The following is a 20935-nucleotide window of genomic DNA, read 5'->3' on the forward strand; positions in this document are numbered from 1 at the left end:
TACACTTAACTATTTTTTAAAAAAAAATTTTTAAATAGAATACTAGTAGTGACGGTTTCAAAACCGTCACTAATACCCCATTATTAGTGACGGTTTTCCCAAACCGTCACCAATACTCTTAACTATTTTTTTTTTAAATTTTTTAAATGAAAACACTAGTAGTGACGGTTTCAAAACTGTTACTAATACTCCATTATACCATTAACTATTTCTTTCTAAAAATTTTTTAAATGAAAACACTAGTAGAGACGGTTTAAAAACCGTGACTAATACCCTTAACTATTTTAAAAAATATATATATTTTTAAATGAAAAGACTACTCTAGTAGTGACGGTTTCAAAACCGTCACTAATACCCTTGAATCGTTGCTAATATTTTCTAGGAAAAAATTTCGCGCAAAAATTGATTACCGTGCTATTTTTAGTGACGAAAGTATTAGTGACGATTTTCAAATCATCACTAATAGTGTCGTGTTAGTGACGACTGCTAAAATCATCACTAATGCTTAGACTATTAGTGACGGTTCTTAAAAATCATCACTAATACCAACTTTTAGTAGCGAAATTGAATTCGTCACTAATACTTTCGTCACTAAAAACCAGTTTTTTTGTAGTGATACTTAGGATACCATAATCCAATTTCCACGATACCTATCAGGTATCTAAGTATTTGTTTAACATCTAGCAAGTGTGACTCTATTGGTATAGCCCTAAATCTTGTGCACAAACATACGCTAAACATTATTTCAAGTCGGCTGGCAGTTAGATAAAGTAAGCTACCAATCATTCCACGATAAACTTTGACATTTACTGGTATACCTTGTTCATTTTTTTCTAATTTCAATGAAGCACTCATAGGTGCACCTAATATTTTTCCATCTTCCATATTAAACTTTTTGAGTAGATATCTACTATACTTTGTGATTGATTTATGAATATTCCATGTTTCGCTTGTTTGATCTGAAGTCTTAGGAAGAAATTTAGTTCACCCATCATGCTCATCTCAAATTCACTTTGCATAGTATCAACAAATTCATTACACAATTCTTTATTTGTAGCTCCAAATATGATATCATTTACATATACTTGGACTAGGAGAATGTCATCTTTCTTAGACTTTATGAACAAAATTGTATCTATCTTTCCTCTGATAATTCCATTTTTTAGTAGAAAACTGCTTAACCTTTCATACCAAGCTCTAGGAGCTTGCTTTAAACCGTACAGGGCTTTTGTCAATCTATACACGTGATCTATATTCTTATGGTTTTCAAAGCCTGGGGGTTGTTCTACATACACTTCCTCACTTATGTAGCTATTTAAAAATGCGCTTTTGACGTCCATTTGATATAATTTGAAATCCTTAAACGCTGCATAGGCTAACAACATTCGAATGGCTTCCATTCTAGCTACAGGTGTAAAGGTTTCTTTAAAATCTATACCTTCTTCCTGGTTATATACCTGAGCTACTAGTCTAGCCTTATTTCTCATAACTATCCCATGTTCATCTTTCTTGTTCTTATATATCCATTTTGTTTCAATTATTGACTTATCCTCAGGTCTAGGAACTAATGTCAATACTTTGTTTCTCTCGAACTGATTTAACTCTTCTTGCATGGACAACACCCATGATTCATCCTCAACTGCTTCACTCATATTCTTAGGTTCTTCTTGAGATAGAAAGGAAAAATGACTCATCATATTGCTAAGTGAGGATCGTGTGGCTACTCCACGTAATGGTTCACCTATTATTTGATCAATGGGATGATTCTTTATGTACTTCCATTCTCTAGGTGGTTCATTAACCTCATTTTCAATTTGATTACTTTCAGTGGATGGTTCCTTAATTTCATTTTTCTTTTTTGAATCATTTTCAATGGATAGTTTCTCAAGTTCCTTGTTTATCTCAATTTCATCTTCATTAGTTCTTTTGGAGAAGGGATTTGACTCATCGAACACTACATGAATAGAATCTATAACCGTTAATGTTTGTTTGTTATATACTCTGTAGGCTTTACTATTTAAGGCGTACCCTGGGAAGATACCTTCATCTGATTTCACATCAATTTTTACTAAATGTTCATTGTCTCTAAGCACAAAACATTTACAGTCAAAGACATGAAAATATGATATGTTCAGTCTATGACCATTCCATAACTCGTATAGAGTCGTAATAAGTGAAGGTCTAGTCAAAACTCTATTTAGAACATAGCAAGCGGTATTCACTGCCTCAGCCTAAAAATACTTAGGTAATTTATGTTCGTTAAGAATTGTTGTGGTCATTTCTTGTATAGACCTATTCTTCCTTTCAACTACACCATTCTGTTGTGGTATTCTAGGAGCTAAAAAATTATGAGCTATTCGTAATGAATTGCAATAGTCTTCCTTGCCTTGATTTTTAAATTCTCTACCCCCATCACTTTGAATTTTAGTGATAGTATATCCCTTTTCATTTTGGATTTTCTTGCACAAGTTTATGAATTTTTCATATGCTTCATCTTTGTGACCTAAGAATAGTACCCATGTATATCTTGAAAAATCATCAACTATGAAAAATGCGTATGATTTTTCTCCTAAACTCTAGATTGGGTTTGGACCAAATAAGTCTAAGTGTAGCATTTGAAGAGGCCTAGTAGTGGAGATTTCTTTCTTCTTCTTAAAGCTTGTTCTTGTTTGTTTTCCTAGTTGACAAGTCTCACAAATTTTATATTTGATGAATTTTGTCTTAGGCAGTCCCTTAACTAAGTCTCCTTTAACTGGTTTAGATATTAAGTCCATGTTTGCGTGTCCTAGTCTCTTATGCCAAATCTAGCTAATTTCATTCATAGCAGAAAAGCAAGTCATACTTTGTGAGGTTAAGTTATCAAAACTTGTGGTATATACGTTTTCATGACGCTTAGCTGTGAATAGTATCTTATTATCAGTTATGTGTTCAACTAAGCACTTACTATGCTCAAAAGACACTTTGTGACCTTTATCACACAGTTGGCTTATACTCAATAAGTTGTGCTTTAAACCATCAACTAGTAAAACATCATTTATAATTAATGACTAATTATTACCAACTTTACCTACACCTGTGATCTTTTCCTCAGCATTATCTCCAAAAGTGACAAATCCTTCATCCTTGGGTGTGATGGTTGTGAACTTTGCTTTATCCCCGGTCATGTGACGTGAACATCCGCTATCCATATACCATCTGTCTTTTGAGGATGATGATCTTAAGAATATATGCAAGACACAATCAGACATTTAGCTTTGGTACCCAGATTTTCTTGGGTCCAGGGGGGTTAGCTAGATTCTTCTTTGACCTTCCATACTTTCTTAATTTTGACGTCTTTATTTTTGAAAGGACAGTCAAATTTTATGTGACCCAACCTTTTACATTTAAAACATGTAATATTTCTATGATAATCCTTAGTTGGAACATATGATTTTGACTCTCTTATAAAATATCCCATGTAAAGATGTCTCTTCTTTAGATTTTCCTTCCCATTAAAACCAAGCCCTTCCTTTTCTAGGAAATTTCTTTGAGCTCCTCGGAGTTTTTCAAAATTATTTTGTCCTTCATTAAATTTACAAATAATTTCATATTTATCTTTCAAATCCTTTTTTAACTCCTCAATTTTCAAATCTTTATCTTTTATGAAAGAGGCATGAGATTCATTTTGGCGTTTAACTAAACTTGAGAGTTCTTTGACCTTCCTTTTCAATTCAGAAATTTTCTTTGTTTTCTTCTCAAGAATTTTAATAGCGTACAAGTATTCTTGTTTCAGTTCATCATATGAAATCATGTCATTTTCATTTTCAGAATCACTAGAATAATAAGAAGATGATGAAAATGATAATTGTACCTCAAGGTCATCATGTGCCATTAGACACAGATTGACAATCTTGTCGTCGCTGGATTCTGATTCTAAACAACTTGTGTTGTGCGTATCCCAACTGACTTTTAGCGCCTTCTTCTTTTTCTTGGAGGCTTTCACTAGTTTGGGACACTCATGCTTGATGTGTTCAACCTCTCAGCAATTGTAGCACGTTTGAGGATCTTCCTTACTTTTCTTTATGCTTGACTCTCCTCTTTCTGATTTTGAGTTCTGTAATTTTCTATTGAATTTCTTATTCTTTTTCAAGAACTTCCCGAACTTCTTTGTTAATAAGGTCATGTCGTCATTTGATTCTGAATCACTTTCCTCACTAGAGTTGTTTGACGATGCCTTAAGTGCTGTAGCTTTCTTTGCTTTGCTTTGCTCATTCTTTCTCTCATTTATTGCCAGCTCATAGGAGATGAGCGATCCAATGAGTTCATCCACCGACATCTCCTTGAGATTCCTCCCTTCTACTATTGCGATAGCTTTTGCTTCCCACATTGGAGGTAATCCCTTGAGTATTTTCCTGATCAACTCATAAGTAGGGTAAGTTTTTCCAAGTGCATTTAAAGAATTTTTGATGTGTGTGAAACTAGTGTACATAGTTGAACAGATTCGTTAGCAGTCATCTTAAATGCTTTATATTCACTGGTGAGCATGTCTATTCTGCTATCTTTTACTTCCTTGGTGCCTTCATATGTAACTTCTAATTTTTTCCAAATTTCTTTAGCAGAGTTACATGCCATTATCCTATTAAATTCATTTACATCTAATGCACAGAACAACAAGTTCATTGCAGCAGCATTTATTTGTACCGATTTCTAGTCTTCTTTAGTATATTCATCTTCAGTTTTAGGTACATTTATCTTATCAATTATTTTTGTATTAACATGGTTTCCCTTAGTAACAACTTTCCATACCTTCCAATCTACGTTTAATAAGTATATGCTCATCCTATGTTTCCAATAGGTGTAATTTACACCATAGAAGATTGGTGGTCTAGTGGATAAGTGTCCCTCATTGAATGAAGTTACACCGATGTGTGCCATGTGATCTTTTTACAAATGAACTATTAAGTCTATGTAAACCCGCTCTGATACCAAATGTTAATTTAGGTGTAATCCCAAAAGGGGGGGGGTGAATTGGGTATTTTAAAAATTCTTTGAAACTTATTCACCACTTAGTCCCTATGTCTAAATTTAACCAATTACTTATCAAGTTCTTGTGGAATCATTCAACAAACATACATACAATGTAAGTAATGAAGTGCGTTGCAGAGATTAAAAAGATAAGGCAAGAGAGAATGTAAACATAATTTTTGAGAGGTTCAGCCAACCCGACCCATGTCCTCGCCTTGAGCAACCCACTCAAGGATTCCACTATAATCCTTGCTCCTTAAATTGGGATGGAGCTTCCCTTACAATCCGCTAAGGTACAACTTCCTCCTAATCCACTGTTTACAAGAGATACAACTCTCTCCTCAAACCCGGTTCACAACCCGAACCGTGAATACAATGAAATCTATAAAACACTCAAAGTTGCTTCCAACAAAATTATTGAGTACAATTGAAATTCCTAATACATAATCATATGATGAAACTTGAAGCTCAGAATGAATGTAATGATATAATCGTTATATGCAAAAATATGATTCACTAACTATCCATTTTATCAAATCTCCTAAAAATAAAGATATATTGTAAACGCTTTGGAGAAAATTTGGGTTCTAGTTCACTCAGCGAAAATGCATGAATATATATAATATGAACTTATTCAAAAACTCTGTCTTGAATATTAGATCAATCAAAATCAACAACTTTCTTTCAAATATTCAATCACACAATGATCTTTGTAATATGCAAATCTATATATATAATATGATTTCCAAAGGTCAAAAACTAAATATTAAATTTTCCATAAAATATCCCTCAATAAAATAAAAAATTATGAATACTAAGGATAGTTAATCAAGTGATTTTAAGATATCTAAAATATAGAGTCTGAATACACACTTGAATCAAAGCTGCTTAACCTATAGCGAAAACCTTTCTTGGGTAGTGATCTTATTTAAATAGTCTATAAATAAATACACTCAAGATCAATCACTCAACTTATGTTCAATAACTGATTTTGAGATGAAAAGTTCTTTGGAAGATATATATATATATATCAACAAGCAAATCACTGTATATGAACAACTCTTTTGAGAATAAATATTAACATGCAGATTGATTTACCAAACCTCAATACCAAAAGGAGTGCACAATGATTGCTAGATTGTCTTTTGAAAATGGAGGTAACTTTAGCCCAGATTTGACATAAGAACTTTGAAATCCCAATCTAAAGTTTCAGTTGTGTGTTCAAGTCGAGCTAAACGTGCAATCTCCTCAAGCAAATGCCAAAGATTTGTTCTCCTCTATTCTCAATGATCTTAGCTTACGTACTAGGGTTTAGATGTTCAATATATAGGTTTCTTACCCTCAGAATCATTCTTGACCATTGGATCAAAAAAATATCTCGCGATTTCTCTTATTAAAAATTAAATTTTTAAGTTTTCCCGCAAGTTCAGATGACTGAGGCCAAAGGCCCAGACGACTGAAGTTCCTTAAAGCTTCGAAAAATTAACCTGGACACAGGGCCAGACGACTGAAGTTTGGGGTTTAGACGACTGAAGTGTCGGGTTCAAACGATTGAAGTCTGAGTTCAGTCTTCTGAGGTGCTTCTATGAAGTTTTGTGTTTCACCATAAATTTTTCAGGTGACTGAATTTAGCCTTCGGTCTTCTGAAGAAATTCTTCAGACAACTGAAGTTAACTTCTTTCTTCTAAAGTGGCAACTTCAGGTGACTAACCGCTGAGTTCGGTCGTCTGAAGTTCCTAAATCCTGAAATTTTTCTTTAAACTTTGAAAAACTGCTTTCCTCTCTTTCTTGACTCTTTTATAAAAATATTTTTTGGGGTTTTAAAAATATTTCTAAGTCCATGAATGTCCTCAAATTATGTTCATGAAATGCATGAGTCCTAAGGTCATTCTAGTTCATGATTTAAGCCTCAAATTAAATCATATGAAAATGTAAATACATGAGTTCTAAATACCCATTCCTATGACACTCTTGAATTTGTTGCTTGGATCTTCATTCTTATACTCTTTGAGTTCCATGGATCTTGCGAAGATATGTATGCTTTATTCTTTACGGCTTCCATGACTTGTTGTCCTTCCGTGCAAGCTATATATAGTTCCTATTCATAATCTCAATGCACAGATCAAATACCGAGTGATTTGTCATTATCAAAACAGGATTAGACTCACATAGTCAACAAGATATTCCTAATCAATCACAGTATTCTTCCATACCTTGATTTTTAAATTCTTTACCCCTATCACTTCGGATTTTAGTGATAGTATATCCCTTTTCATTTTGAATTTTCTTGTACAGTTTAATAAATTGTTCACATGCTTGATCTTTGTGACCTAAAAATAGTACCCACGTAAATCTAGAATAATCATCAATGACAAAAAATGCATATGATTTTCCTCCTAAACTCTGAATTGGGTTTGGACCAAATAGATCTAAGTGTAGCATTTGGAGTGGCCTAATAGTAGAGATTACTTTCTTCTTCTTAAAACTAGATCTTGCTTGTTTTCCTAGTTGACCTGCATCACAAATTTTGTCTTTCACAAATTTTGTCTTTGGCAATCCCTTAACTAAGTCTCCCTAAACTAGTTTAGATATTAAGTCCATGTTTGCGTGCCCTAGTCTCCTATGCCAAATCCAACTAATTTCATTCATAGCAAAGAAACATGTCACACATTGAGAAGTTAAGCTATCAAAGCTGGTGGTATATACATTTTCATGACACTCAATAGTAAATAGAATTTTGTTATCAGTTTTATGTCTAATAATGCACTTGTCATGTTCAAAAGATATTTTATAAACTTTATCACACAGTTGACTTATGCTTAATAAGTTATGTTTTAAACCATCAAGTAGTAAAACATCATCTATAAAGAGTGATGAATTGTTACCAACTTTACCTACACCTATGATCTTTCTTTTTGCATTATCCCCAAAAGTAACAAATCCTCCGTCCTTTGGTGTGATGGATGCGAATTTAGCTTTATCCCCAGTCATATGACATAAACATCCACTGTCCATATACCATCTATCTTTTGAGGAGGATGATCTCAAGCACACCTGCAATAGACATTTAAGTAATTGTTTGTGGTACCCATTTTTTCTTGGGTCCACGGGAGTTATTGCTTGACTCTCCTTTAACACTCCATGCCTTTTTCATTTTAACATCTTTGTTCTTAAAAGGACAATCAAATTTTATATGACTCATTCTTTTACATTTAAAGCATGTAGTATATTTATAAGAGTCTTTTAATGGAGCATAAACTTTTGATTATCTTACAAAATAACCCATGTAAAGATGTTTTTGTTTCAAATTTTCCTTTCCATCAAAACCAAGTCATTCTTTATCTAGGAAATTTCTTTGTGCCCCGAGAAGTCTTTCAAAGTTACTCTAGTCCTCTGTGAATTTATGAATAATTTTAGAATTGTCTTTCAAATTTCTTTCCAATTCATTGATTTCTAAATCCTTTTCTTTTATCACAGATGCATGAAACTCATTCTGTTTTTCAATATGCTTTGAGAGTTCTTTTACTTTACATTTCAAATCAGAATTTTCTTAGTTTTCTTCTCAAGTTTTTTAAGAGTGTACAAGTATTCTTATTGTAATTCATTATAAGAAAGTATGCTATTTTCATTTTCAGAATTGTTGGAATAATAAGAAGATGCTGATAAAGATGATTGTACCTCAATATCATCATGTGCCATTCGACACAGATTGGCTACCAGATCATCACTGGACTCAGTATTGGAATTACTTGTGTTGTGGGTGTCATAACCAACTTTTAGTGCCTTTTTCCTTTTCTTGGAGACTTTCATTAGTTTAGGACATTCAAGCTTGATGTGTCCAACCTCTTGGTAGTTGTAGCAAGTTGGCGGCTTTTCCTTCTATTTCCTTTTGCTAGACTCTCCTTTTTCTGATTTCGAGTTCCAAAATTTTCTATTAAACTTCTTATTCTTTTTTAGGAACTTTCCAAACTTCTTCGTTAGCATGGCCATGTCATCTTATGATTCTGAGTCACTTCCTTCATTAGAGCTGCTAGATGATGCCTTAAGAGCTATAACTCCTTTTGCTTTATTCTGATCATTTTTCCTCTTGTTTATTGCTAGCTTATACGTGATGAGTGAACCAATCAATTCATCAACCGACATCTTTTTTAGATTCCTTCCTTCGGCTATAGCAGTAGCTTTAGCTTCCCAAACTGGCGATAGTCACCTAAGGATTTTCCTTATCAACTCATAAGTAGGTAAGATTTACCAAGAGCATTTAATGAATTTGTGATGTTTGTGAATCTAGTGTACATGGATTGAATAGACTCATCAGCAGTCATTTTAAATGCTTCATATTCATTAGTCAGCATATCTATCCTACTATCTTTTACTTCCTTAGTGTCTTCATATGTTACTAAAAAGTAAGGTGTAGTCCCAAAAGGGGGGGGGGGTGAATTGGATTTTAAAAATTTCTTTTAATTCCTTTTGAAGACTTCTTTTTATTTGTTTTATTTCGTTTAACCAATTCTTGACTTGTTTGTTTGATTAACCAAACACACAAGAACTTAATTCTTTTAATCCACAACATTATTGCTTAACTAAACAAGTAATCAACTGATTAATTAAACCAACCAATCAAGCACAATGTTCAAACCAAACAACCAATTGATTTTCCAAGTATAAGTTAACTGCAGCACTATTTAGATTGATGAAAATTTTGCAAGATTTAGCACTCTTTGAAATATAAACACATTCCAATCAATATTAAACTTTAAACCATTCAACCACAATACATTATATTCAACTTTCAGCTTTTGTTGTCAACCCTATATATGAATTTGAATCAAGCCCTGTATATATAAAATTTCTCTCAATTTGATATTCAATACAACATCTAATCACTCTTTCCAAATACTTAGACCTTAAATAAACTTTAAGTTAAAGAGTCTTGGGGTGTTGAATCAATCAATATACTATATAGTTTCCGCAAAAGATTGATCAACTAACGTACTCCCTTTCAGTTTCTGCAATCCCAAAAGCAAATTAAGCTTTAAGTTTATTTAATATCTAATTCATGTAGTGTATATAATTCAGATATTTAAAACATCCATGCAATTGTATATGTATTGAAAATAAAGAGAGTAAGGGAAAGAGAGAGTGAGACAAGATTTTTACGAGGTTCGGGCTTATGCCCAGCCTACGTCCTCGCCTTTGGCAAACCACCAAAGGATTACTAAATCCAGTTCCTTTGTCGAGAAGAACAATACCGTTTACACACTCCTTCAGTAGGCTAGAACCCACCTCTCCAAATGATGTACCCTCGTTCGGTCACTCCTTCAAATAGGCTAGAGCCTGCCTCTCTAAGCAATATCCCCTTACTTAGCCAATGATCCAAAAAATCTTTGGAATCGTCAATCTACAAGATACAAATCAAATATTTTTGTACAAAGAATTGCTCACACAAAGAATTGTTTAGTACAACAGTTCAACACTATAATATACTTCAAAGTAAATAACAATATGGAAATTAACTTGAAGCTCAAGGGAGTACATCAACTTGAAGCTCAAGGGAGTACATCACCAATTAATTCTTTCAATGATTGAAAGATTTAAAATTTGTAGCACAAGATTGGTGAATAGAATCAGCAAGAACTCAGTAAGCTTCGTGTAAGTTGAGAGCAAGAGAGAGCCTTGAGAATTTGAGAGCAATTGAGAGAGATGCTGAATTTAATTCTTGGTTTTTAGTTAATTAATTCAATGATATTTGATGCTTATTTATAGATGTAGACAAGTATTTAACTTGTCCCCTAAGTGACTTGGAGTATTTCCCAAGTTTTCACAAAGTTTGAGCCCCAAGTAACCTCATTTAAAAAAATTGACCGCTATGAAAATTTCAAAACAGGTTGACTATCCATTTTTGGTAGTCAGCTATCTAGTTAAATTAAAGGGACGGTAAGGTGGTAGTCGCCTATCTGAACACGAACAGACGTCTAAAAAGGCACACACAGTCGTCTGTCAAGTACTTCACAGTCGTCTGTCATACTGTCATCTTCGAGCACCTTTCAGTCTTTTTGTCATAATATTTTCTGTGTAATTCCAAATTTGACATTCTTTGTGTCAAATGAAAGATAAGAGAAAATACTAAAACTTTAATGTTGAACACATTTTAAACTAAATACTTTTTTATGGAGAAAAATGTACATCAATGCGGATGTAGAAAAATTGAGAGCAATTGAGAAATCCTCTTTTTGGTGCTTTTCATTCCAAAAATGATTCTAACCTTTTTGAAACAATTTTTGACCTTATAAAAATATTTTCCAAGCATGTTAAAAGGTATTTAGGTCTAATAAATTAACCTAATAGTTTCATGCATCCATATTGAAATTCTTTGAAATACTTACATGAAATTTCCTAGACTCTTTCAAATTTTCAATTCTTGAATTCCTTGATACTTTTATACTTGTTTCATCTTTCTTTGAGTTTTCATCAAGTTCTCTTTAATCCTCATGTTCTCATGATCTTCAAGCTTTATCTTTGAATCTATGCTTTAAGCTTCATATTGACCATCATTCTTTGAAATATAAGCTTTCATGAATCCTTTTGAATACTTGACTTGCATTCATCATTGAATCCTGAAATAACATCACTTAACCAAATATGTTAAGTTCCACTTGTTTGTTAGCATCAAAACAAGATATTAAGCCTTGTAAGACCAACAGTTACTTCTAATTTTTCCATATTTCTTTAGCACTTTTACCGGCCATTACCTTATTAAACTCATTAACATCTAGTGCACAATATAGAAGATTTAGAGGAGTAGCATTTATTTGAACAGATTTCCAATCATCATTAGTATATTCATCTTCTGTCTTAAGTACATTTACTTTATCAACTACTTTCATAGGAACGTGGTTTCCCTTACAAACTATTCTCCACACTTTCCAATCAACATTTAAAAGATATATACTCATCTATCATTTCCAGTAGATGTAATTTACATCACAGAAAATTGGTGGTCTAGTGGACGAGTGTCCCTCACCAAATGGGGTTACAACAGTGTGTGTCATTTTGATCTTTTACAAACATAATGGTTAAGTCTATGTAAACCTGACTCTAATACCAAATGTGAATTACGGTGTCATCCCAAGAGGGGGGTGAATTGGCTATTTTAAAAAAATAGGTCCTTTAGTTTCTAATTTTGAAAACTATCAATTTCAAACCTATAAGCTACTCACAACCACCTCAATGTTTCAAAATTAATTAATTTTATGTGTGTCTTTATCAGGCATACGATGTTACCCAAATACTCACACACATACTAAAATTTCAACACATACACAATGATATTACACAGAAATTAAAGAGAGGTAAGGGTAAGAGAGATGTAAACTCTATTTTTACGAGGTTTGGTCTACCCCAGCTTACGTCCTCACCTTGAACAACCCACTCAAGGATTCCACTAAAATCTCGCTCCTTTAACTGGGACAGAACTTCCCTTACAACCTACTACCTACAAGAGGCGTATAACTTCCTCCTCAATCCTAGTTCATAGCCCGAACCATGTATACAAAATAAAGATTACAATTTTTGCAACAACTCAAAATGCTTCTAACCAGGCTAGTGAGTATAAGATAAATCCTAGCACATAATCATATGATAAATGCTTAAAGCTCAGTATGTATGTAATAATATGATATTTATAAGAAGAATGATGTGCTTCACAAATCTAATTTTTTATCAATATCTCCCTAAAATAATTTTTATAAATAAATGCTTTGGAGAACTTAGGGTTTGATTTCAAATCACTTTATACAAAAAATTCCAAATAAGATCTTTTTTAAAAAATAGTCTTGAATATTATGCAGATCTAAGTTCTTGCTATCAAATAACTCGTAAGATTAAATCTTTGAATAAAAAATATGACTTTGAATATTTCAAAGATTTAAACAATATTTTCCAAATACTTTTTGCACCAATGAAGTAGATCTCTTTGGATAAAAAATATAATTTTGAATATCACAAGGATTCAAAATTTTAGAATATGATTCCCAAAAGATTTTTCAAATAAATAATTATGGGAAAATAAGTTTCTTACTCCCAATAAGATTTTTCAATTAACGAATAATGGAGGAGATGAACAACTAATAAAAAATTGAAAGCTCAATAAAATATTTTTTCAAACTTCAAGATCAAACAAAATTTAGCAGAAGTTGTGTGTGTATTTGTTTGGATCTTGAATATGCGAATGCCTAGACAAATGTGACTTATTTGTAGTGCAGACAACGATTCTTAGCAATATGTTCAAAGTGACTCACTCGAAAAATGAGCAGTTCGAAAGTTATCCCAAATATAGAAGTTCTATTGTGTAATATTCAGTCCAAATAAAGATTACAGATTTATGAAAAAGATATATTGGCTCATGAGAAACATTGAAACTCATATCATTCAAATATTTTTAAAAATATGATTGAGTGTTTCAAGAATCTCAAGTGACCACGAGATTTTACCATTGTTGTAGAATTTGGATAGATTGTATCCATGCCACGCATATTATTATTATTATTATTATTATTATTATTATTATTATTATTATTATTATTATTCATGATCTGCCACATCTAATTAGTTAGGTTCAAATTAGAGATTAATTTCAGTCTTGGAATTATAATAATAGCACACATAAATATACATATGTAAATATAAATATATAATTTATATATGGAGTAAATTAATAGAATAATATAATCGATTTAATCAAGTAGTTTGAAGGTTACCAAAAATGAATCTTGGATTCTCCTGGATTTCTGCTATAAATAAATATATAGAGACACTCTTATCGGCTGATTAATTATTAAGAAAAGTAAAAAAGCTTTGGTTGGACTCTTTTAACTTCTTTCTTCTTCTTCTTCTTCTTTAAATCTCTACAATTCTATATGTGAGCGTGCATCAGAAACAGATTGGATATATTCGCAGCATAGATAGATCCATCGGTTGATAGAGTAGAGGGGGTTTTGAAATCAAGAATTAAAATGTGGGATTCAAAGCTTTTCTTTGTTTTCCATTTTCCATTGCTACTCCTGTTCTCTCTGCTCCAAACATCTGCTCTTGCAGTTAAAAAGGCATGCCTCCAAATATTGATTTGTGCTCGCTTATATTTATACAATTCTGCATTTGCATGCTTTAATTTAGTATATAATTAGACTCATGACATTTCCAAAATAATAACAATAATAAGATTTAAGAATAGGAGTGATGAATTGTGGGCATGTGATTATATTATGTTTGTGTGTGTGTGTGTGTGTAGCCATATATAGTGTACTTGGGATCGCATTCACATGGCCCAGAAGTTTCAGCTGTAGACCTAGACCGCGTCACGGATTCTCATCACCATTTCCTTGGATCATTCTTGGGAAGGTTAATTCTCTTTCCCTCTCTCTCTCTCTCTCTCTCTCTCTCATGCTCATGCTCATTCTCATGCTCATGCTCATTCTCATTCTCATTCTCATTCTCATTCTCATTCTCATTCTCATAGACACGCGCACAACATTAACGATTTGTTTTGATATCTATGATCAATGATGGAGTAATTTCATGTAAATTAATTCATAAAACACAGTAAGGAGAGAGCGAAAGACGCCATATTTTACTCATACAAAAGGCACATCAATGGTTTTGCTGCAATACTCGAAGAGCAAGATGCTGCCCGCATTGCCAGTACGTAATTCCCTCCATGCATGCATCTCTTCAACTGTGACTTCGATTTTGTTCTGTGTTTATTTATTTAGCTACTCATTCATTAATGATATATATGCAGATGATGAGAGAGTGGTGTCAGTGTTCTTAAACCAAGGGAGAAATCTGCACACAACACATTCATGGGATTTTATGCTATTGGAGAACAACGTCAACGGCGTCCTGCATTCCTCCTCCTTCTGGGAAAAGGCCCGATTCGGTGAAGACACCATCATCGCTAATCTTGACACTGGTATCTACGTGTGTGTGTATATATATATATATATATATATATATATATATATATATATATCTTCTCCATTTATTTATTTATTTCTTCCAATATGACTTTAAAAAATTGTACGCTCCACCTTTTATTATTTGTATACTAATTTCCCACAAGAACTTGAAAAATATTTGGAGAAGAATCAATTAATTTCTTAGTTCACTAGCTAGCTACATTGAATTTGTCATCAATCATATAATATATATATTTTTTACAATTAACTGGCTACATGCCTGTTAATTATGCACAGTACACACACACACACATATATATATGGTCTTTTGGTAAAAAAGGCATGATATTAATTGTCTTTCTTTAATTTACCCGCATTTAATTAACATTTTATTACTTGTGACCCGCATACCCTAATTGTAAAACATTTTAGATAGTTTTCTAACTAGTTACAGCTCACTGCCATAAGTTTGACCATATTTAATTACGAGATGATGACCACACATTAATTTTCACACCTGACTTTCTTGTTGTATAACTTAATTGCTGCTCCTGCTATGCTTGCATAAGTTTGACCTAACTACTTTGATTTTCTTATTACCTTCTTATGCATTTTCAGTTGACTCCTACCAGATACTAATGCTTTATCACTAAATTAAATAATCAAGTTTTAAAGCTAGATGTTGACGCACACACGATCCACTCAATTTTTGAAAATAAAGCAGCATCCATTCAATTTATTTATTAGCTTGGATTGTAGAGTTTTCAATAGTTAGAAAATTAATAATGAATCGGTGAAACTGAACTCAAAGATTTCAATTAAAAATGTATAAGTTTTAGTTTCAAATATGTATTACGTGTTTCTTTCAAAAATTTCTGTCTATTTTCTTAAACAAAAAATTCAAGACAAAAGAACATAGCGTGTTTTGACTTTGAAGCATTTTGTGTATGGGGTGCTTCTCTTGAATTTTTTTAAATTATTCTTTTTTCTATAATAAATACAAAATTCAAGCTTATGTCTAGAATGTCGAAACAGAATAGATGAATTTGAGTGGAATAAGATATAATTAGTGGAATCATAGTATGTACGATAGAGTAAAGAGATGAATGAAATTAAAGAACGTATGGTAAGAATAGAGTGACCTTGATTCTATTCTTTTTTATTTTATTTTATTTCAACATACAAATTTTGATAGCCTTAAAACTAGTTTTACCATTCCCTCCTTTTTTAGTTTTCTATTGAACTTTTTGTTCTAAAAATAAAAATTAAATAAGATATATATGTTTTACTAAATTATCTTTAAGCACTTAAAGAAGTTTACTATTACAGAGATTATACAAGTTATAAATTTTAAAAGAAAATGAGAAAATTGTTACTTAATTACCATTCAAAATTTAAATTCATATATATGAGATTATTCAAGTTATAAATTTTAGAGCATTTGAGTTTTTAGAAATTGTACCACTCAATACAGGATCTAAATTTAAATAAATAAGATTTAGGGACTAATTCAATTTCTTATTTGGATCTAATTCAAATAAGCAAGCTTAGATTCATAGATTACATTCATATCTTCTAAGAATTTTATAAAGTTTTTTGCAATATTAAGTTTTTTTTATTAAATTCCTAATGTGAGATGAACCCAAAATTATTATTTTCCTATATATTGATTTCTAAAATATTTTGAATATATTGAATTATGTTATTAGAATCCTCTTAACTTGAACCCTAACACCTTATTTGGATCAACGAAATATTTATTTATTGAAATGAGATGGATTATATAGTTTAAATTTTGGGAAAAGAAAATAGTTATATTCCTTATATATTCATAATTATTTAATAAAAAAGAAATAGACATCCTAATCATAAAATTGAGGAATAATTATTTTTTATTTATTGCTTATTAAGAACTCTGATAATTGACATTGTTATAATTAAAACTTATCAAGAGCAGTTGTTTGGTGCATCTCTTTTCATAAATAAATATAGGAAAAAAAAAAAGCTAGATTGATGGTCTTGGTCGGTATATATAATAATAATAATAATAATAATAATAATAATAATAATAATAATAATAATTTGGAGAATGTGGTGGTTTGTGTTTGGTTTCTGAAGGGGTTTGGCCGGAATCACAGAGCTTCAGTGATGAAGGTTTCGGACCCATTCCGTCTAAGTGGAAAGGACGCTGTCAGAATGACTCCGCTGTCGGCGTTCGTTGCAACAGGTTCCGCCTCTCTCTCTCTCTCTCTCTCTCTCTCTCTCTCTCTCTCTCTCTCTCTCTCCTTATAGCATATAATTATTACGCTCGTGAAAATTTAGATCCTTGGAACTTTTTTGTGAAGCGCTTCATCATATTTCTGACGAAGAGTATGCAAATTTTAAAGTAAAAATGTCTCAAAACTTTTGTAAAAATTGTACTTCCTTCCCTTCTTGGTCAAGAAATATACCGTTAGTTATCATTCTGAATGAAATTCTTTTGCCATATTCTGGCTTTTTTTATAATTCTCACCGCCCCGCCCCCCCTTTTCAATTCCCTGATGATACTCCTTCAATCTTCAAAAGTGGAGACAAATAATGTTAAAGAAAAAAAAAACGATATGACTGCTTTAGTTGATCCTCACTCTCTCTGAATTGCCGTCTAGACTACTACTGTGGTAGTAACTGACCGCCTTTCCCTATAAAAGGTTCCCTTTGTTGGTAGTTTCTTACTATAATGAAACATCCGATGAGCTTTTGATTTTCTCCATGGATAAGGATTTATGCATGCATACCTCATTGTTAATTACGAAAATTTATATGATACAGAGTACAACCCCCCTTTTGCAAGCCATTGGGATTTTTAATCCAACGAAATCTATAAGATTGTATGGTATTCAATCTGTTTGGGGTATGTACATCATAGATAGACCCACCTATTAATTATTTCTCATGAAAAACTATGGAAAAAATTCTTGCTATACTTAGCTCACATTTGGTTTGCAAAATTTCCGTAATGTTTCGTTAACCCATTTAACCTTAGATTAATGTCATCTAGAGTGCTTTAGCATTCCATGGAGTTTTTGTAGATTTGGAAATTTGTCTTTCTTATAGTTACGCCAATGATGTGGCACAATCTGAAAGAACTGTTCAAATTGTTCATATCTAATGTAAGATGAGTAGGTTTAAACCCAAAATTAAGAGCCATAAATTTCTGATAAACACACTTGCATAAACATTTTTTCTCTCATTTGGGCAATTTTAATTTGTAGGAAGCTAATTGGAGCTAGATACTTCAACAAAGGTTATGTTGCCAATCTAGGCCATCTCCCCTCATCAAACTCTGCACGCGACCATGATGGTCATGGAACCCACACACTGTCAACGGCGGCCGGGAATTTTGTCCCAAGAGCAAGTGTATTTCAGTTGGGCAACGGAACAGCCAAAGGTGGTGCACCCAAAGCCCGGGTGGCTGCGTACAAAGTATGCTGGCCACCGGTCAATGGCAGTGAATGCTTTGATGCAGATATATTGGAAGCCTTCGATGTGGCTATACACGACGGCGTTGACGTGCTATCAGTGTCCCTTGGTGGTGACCCTACTGATTATTTCAACGATGGCCTCTCCATTGGAGCATTCCATGCTGTTAAGAATGGTGTTGTTGTGGTTTGCTCAGCTGGAAATTCTGGACCAGCAGAAGGAACTGTTTCTAATGTTTCGCCATGGATGATTACTGTGGGAGCAAGCACCATGGATCGAGAGTTCCAAGCTTATGTCGAACTTCAGAATGGGTTGCGCCTCAAGGTTCTTTAATTTTGACTTGGCTAGTTGGACCTTAATTGTGTCTTGTGCATACACACACACACACACATGTGTGTGTATATTTATATATGCTAGCTATACTGTTCTTATATAATTTTGATATTAATTAATTTGCTCAAATTCTTCTATGTTTGTTTGTTTGTACTACCAGGGAGCAAGCCTATCTAAACCTCTCCCAGAAGATAGATTTTATCCTCTTATTAACAGTAAACTGGCTAAAGCTGCTAATGCATCTGTAAATGATGCGTAAGGACAAACAAATATATTGGAAATTTCACATTACAGTATCTTCTAGTTAGCTACCTTATATGTTTATGGATTTACTTGCTGCCTGGTTGCGTTTATGCAGTGTGCTGTGTAAGGGAGGATCACTGGATCCTCGGAGGGTGAAGGGTAAGATATTGGTTTGTCTTAGGGGGGATAATGCTAGAGTAGACAAGGGCGAGCAAGCATGTCTAGCTGGTGCTGTTGGTATGATTCTTTGCAATGATAAAGCTAGTGGCAATGAAATTATTGCTGATCCTCACGTGCTTCCAGCATCGCATATTAATTTTACTGATGGTCTTGCTGTCTTCAGCTACATCAGTTCCACAAAGTACCTCTCTCTCTCTCTCTCTCTCTCTCTCTCTCTCTCTCTCCCTCTCCCTCTCAAATTTTCCTGTACCATGCACATATCAATAATCAACTTCATCAATTTTCTTCATATAAATTTATATTTTTTAACAGAAATCCAATGGGCTTTATCACACCCCCAACCACAAAACTTGGTATAAAGCCTGCCCCATTTATGGCTTCTTTTTCATCCAAGGGTCCAAACACTGTCACACCAGAGATACTGAAGGTTTTATATGAGTTTCCTCCTATGTTGAAGTTTCCTTTTTCTTTATTTGCAATTTGATGTTGTTCAAAAAATGATATACACTTTTTTTTTTGCTGATACAATAATGTGCAGCCTGATATTACTGCACCTGGGGTAAGTGTCATAGCTGCCTACTCTGAAGCAGCAAGCCCTACAGACGAAGCCTTTGACAAGCGCCGGACTCCCTTCAATGTAGAATCTGGCACATCCATGTCTTGCCCTCATGTTGCCGGAGTTGTTGGCCTTCTGAAGACAGTCCACCGAAACTGGACTCCATCTGCCATTAGATCGGCAATCATGACTACAGGTAAGGCTTTGGTCACCCTCCTGCTAGGTTTTTCTTCAATCTTGATGAGAAACTAATTTCTTTTCCTCTCTTTGAGCTAGAAATGAACTCTCATGAATTATAGCATCTTTACTGCTACTCAAGTGTTGTATAAGATTGCACTGTAGTATATAATGATTCAGGCTAATAATATAAATTGATCTAAAAAATTATTTTTATAAAACTTCATATTCATATATGTAGATATAAATTCCATATATGATATGCAACGCACACAGCCCCTCAATTCTGCCTCTTTGCTACAACTATTTGATTTATATTGATTCCAATCAATCTGAAATTATCGAAAGCTACGCAATTCTTAAGTGGGTGTCTACTAAATTCTTTCTGCTAATATTTTGTTCACAGCGAGGACTAGAGACAACACCATGAATCCAATGCTTAATGGGTCGTTCATTAAGGCGACACCATTCAGTTACGGTGCAGGACATTTGCGACCAAATCGTGCCATGGATCCTGGTCTGGTGTATGATTTAACTGCTAATGATTACTTGGACTTCCTCTGCAACCTCGGGTATAACCAAACCTTGATTGGGTTCTTCTCCAATGATGCTTACAAATGCCCCAAGTCCACCAGTCTCCAAGACTTCAACTACCCTTCTATTACAGTTCCTCATCTCTCAGGGTCCATCACAGTGACTAGAACCGTGAAGAATGTTGGTTCACCAGCCACATATACAGCCCGTGTTCACGAACCAACTGGTGTTTCTATATCTGTTGACCCCAAGGTATTGGATTTTGAGAAGATGGGTGAAGAGAAGAGCTTCAAGGTGACCCTAAAAGCCAAGGGAGCTAAATGGCCGGAAGAAGGCTATGTGTTCGGAAAGTTGATTTGGTCGGATGGGAAGCACTATGTGAGAAGTCTCATTGTTGTTGCCAAGAAGAAGCCAAGACGGAAGGGATCAGTGGCTGCAGGAGTTCATTAGCTTTTGGATTCATTCTATGGATACATATATGCATAAGAAATTTGAA

General features: G+C 33.3%; 1 protein-coding gene across 1 annotated transcript; it reads left to right on the forward strand.

The window, feature by feature from the left end:
* Nucleotides 1-8481: 8481 nt before the first annotated feature.
* LOC131152886 (subtilisin-like protease SBT5.4) lies at nt 8482-20889 on the forward strand. The gene is made up of 13 exons (XM_058104820.1): nt 8482-8544; nt 10583-10649; nt 14053-14105; nt 14291-14400; nt 14603-14700; nt 14801-14971; nt 17076-17184; nt 18209-18740; nt 18910-19004; nt 19108-19353; nt 19485-19599; nt 19711-19924; nt 20312-20889. Exons 1-13 carry the CDS (start codon nt 8482-8484, stop codon nt 20887-20889), a joined length of 2451 nt encoding a protein of 816 aa, XP_057960803.1.
* Nucleotides 20890-20935: the final 46 nt, after the last annotated feature.

This window comes from Malania oleifera, chromosome 4 (assembly GCF_029873635.1).
Source record: "Malania oleifera isolate guangnan ecotype guangnan chromosome 4, ASM2987363v1, whole genome shotgun sequence".
In the NCBI taxonomy this organism is placed as follows: domain Eukaryota; kingdom Viridiplantae; phylum Streptophyta; class Magnoliopsida; order Santalales; family Ximeniaceae; genus Malania; species Malania oleifera.

Excerpts from the sequence above, each read along its gene's own strand:
- LOC131152886 (XM_058104820.1), top strand. The coding sequence starts at position 8,482 with ATGCATGAAACTCATTCTGTTTTTCAATATGCTTTGAGAGTTCTTTTA. Across the intron at positions 19,005-19,107 it reads AATGCATCTGTAAATGATGC|TGTGCTGTGTAAGGGAGGAT; the intron begins GTAAGGACAAAC and ends GCGTTTATGCAG. Across the intron at positions 19,354-19,484 it reads AGCTACATCAGTTCCACAAA|AAATCCAATGGGCTTTATCA; the intron begins GTACCTCTCTCT and ends ATTTTTTAACAG.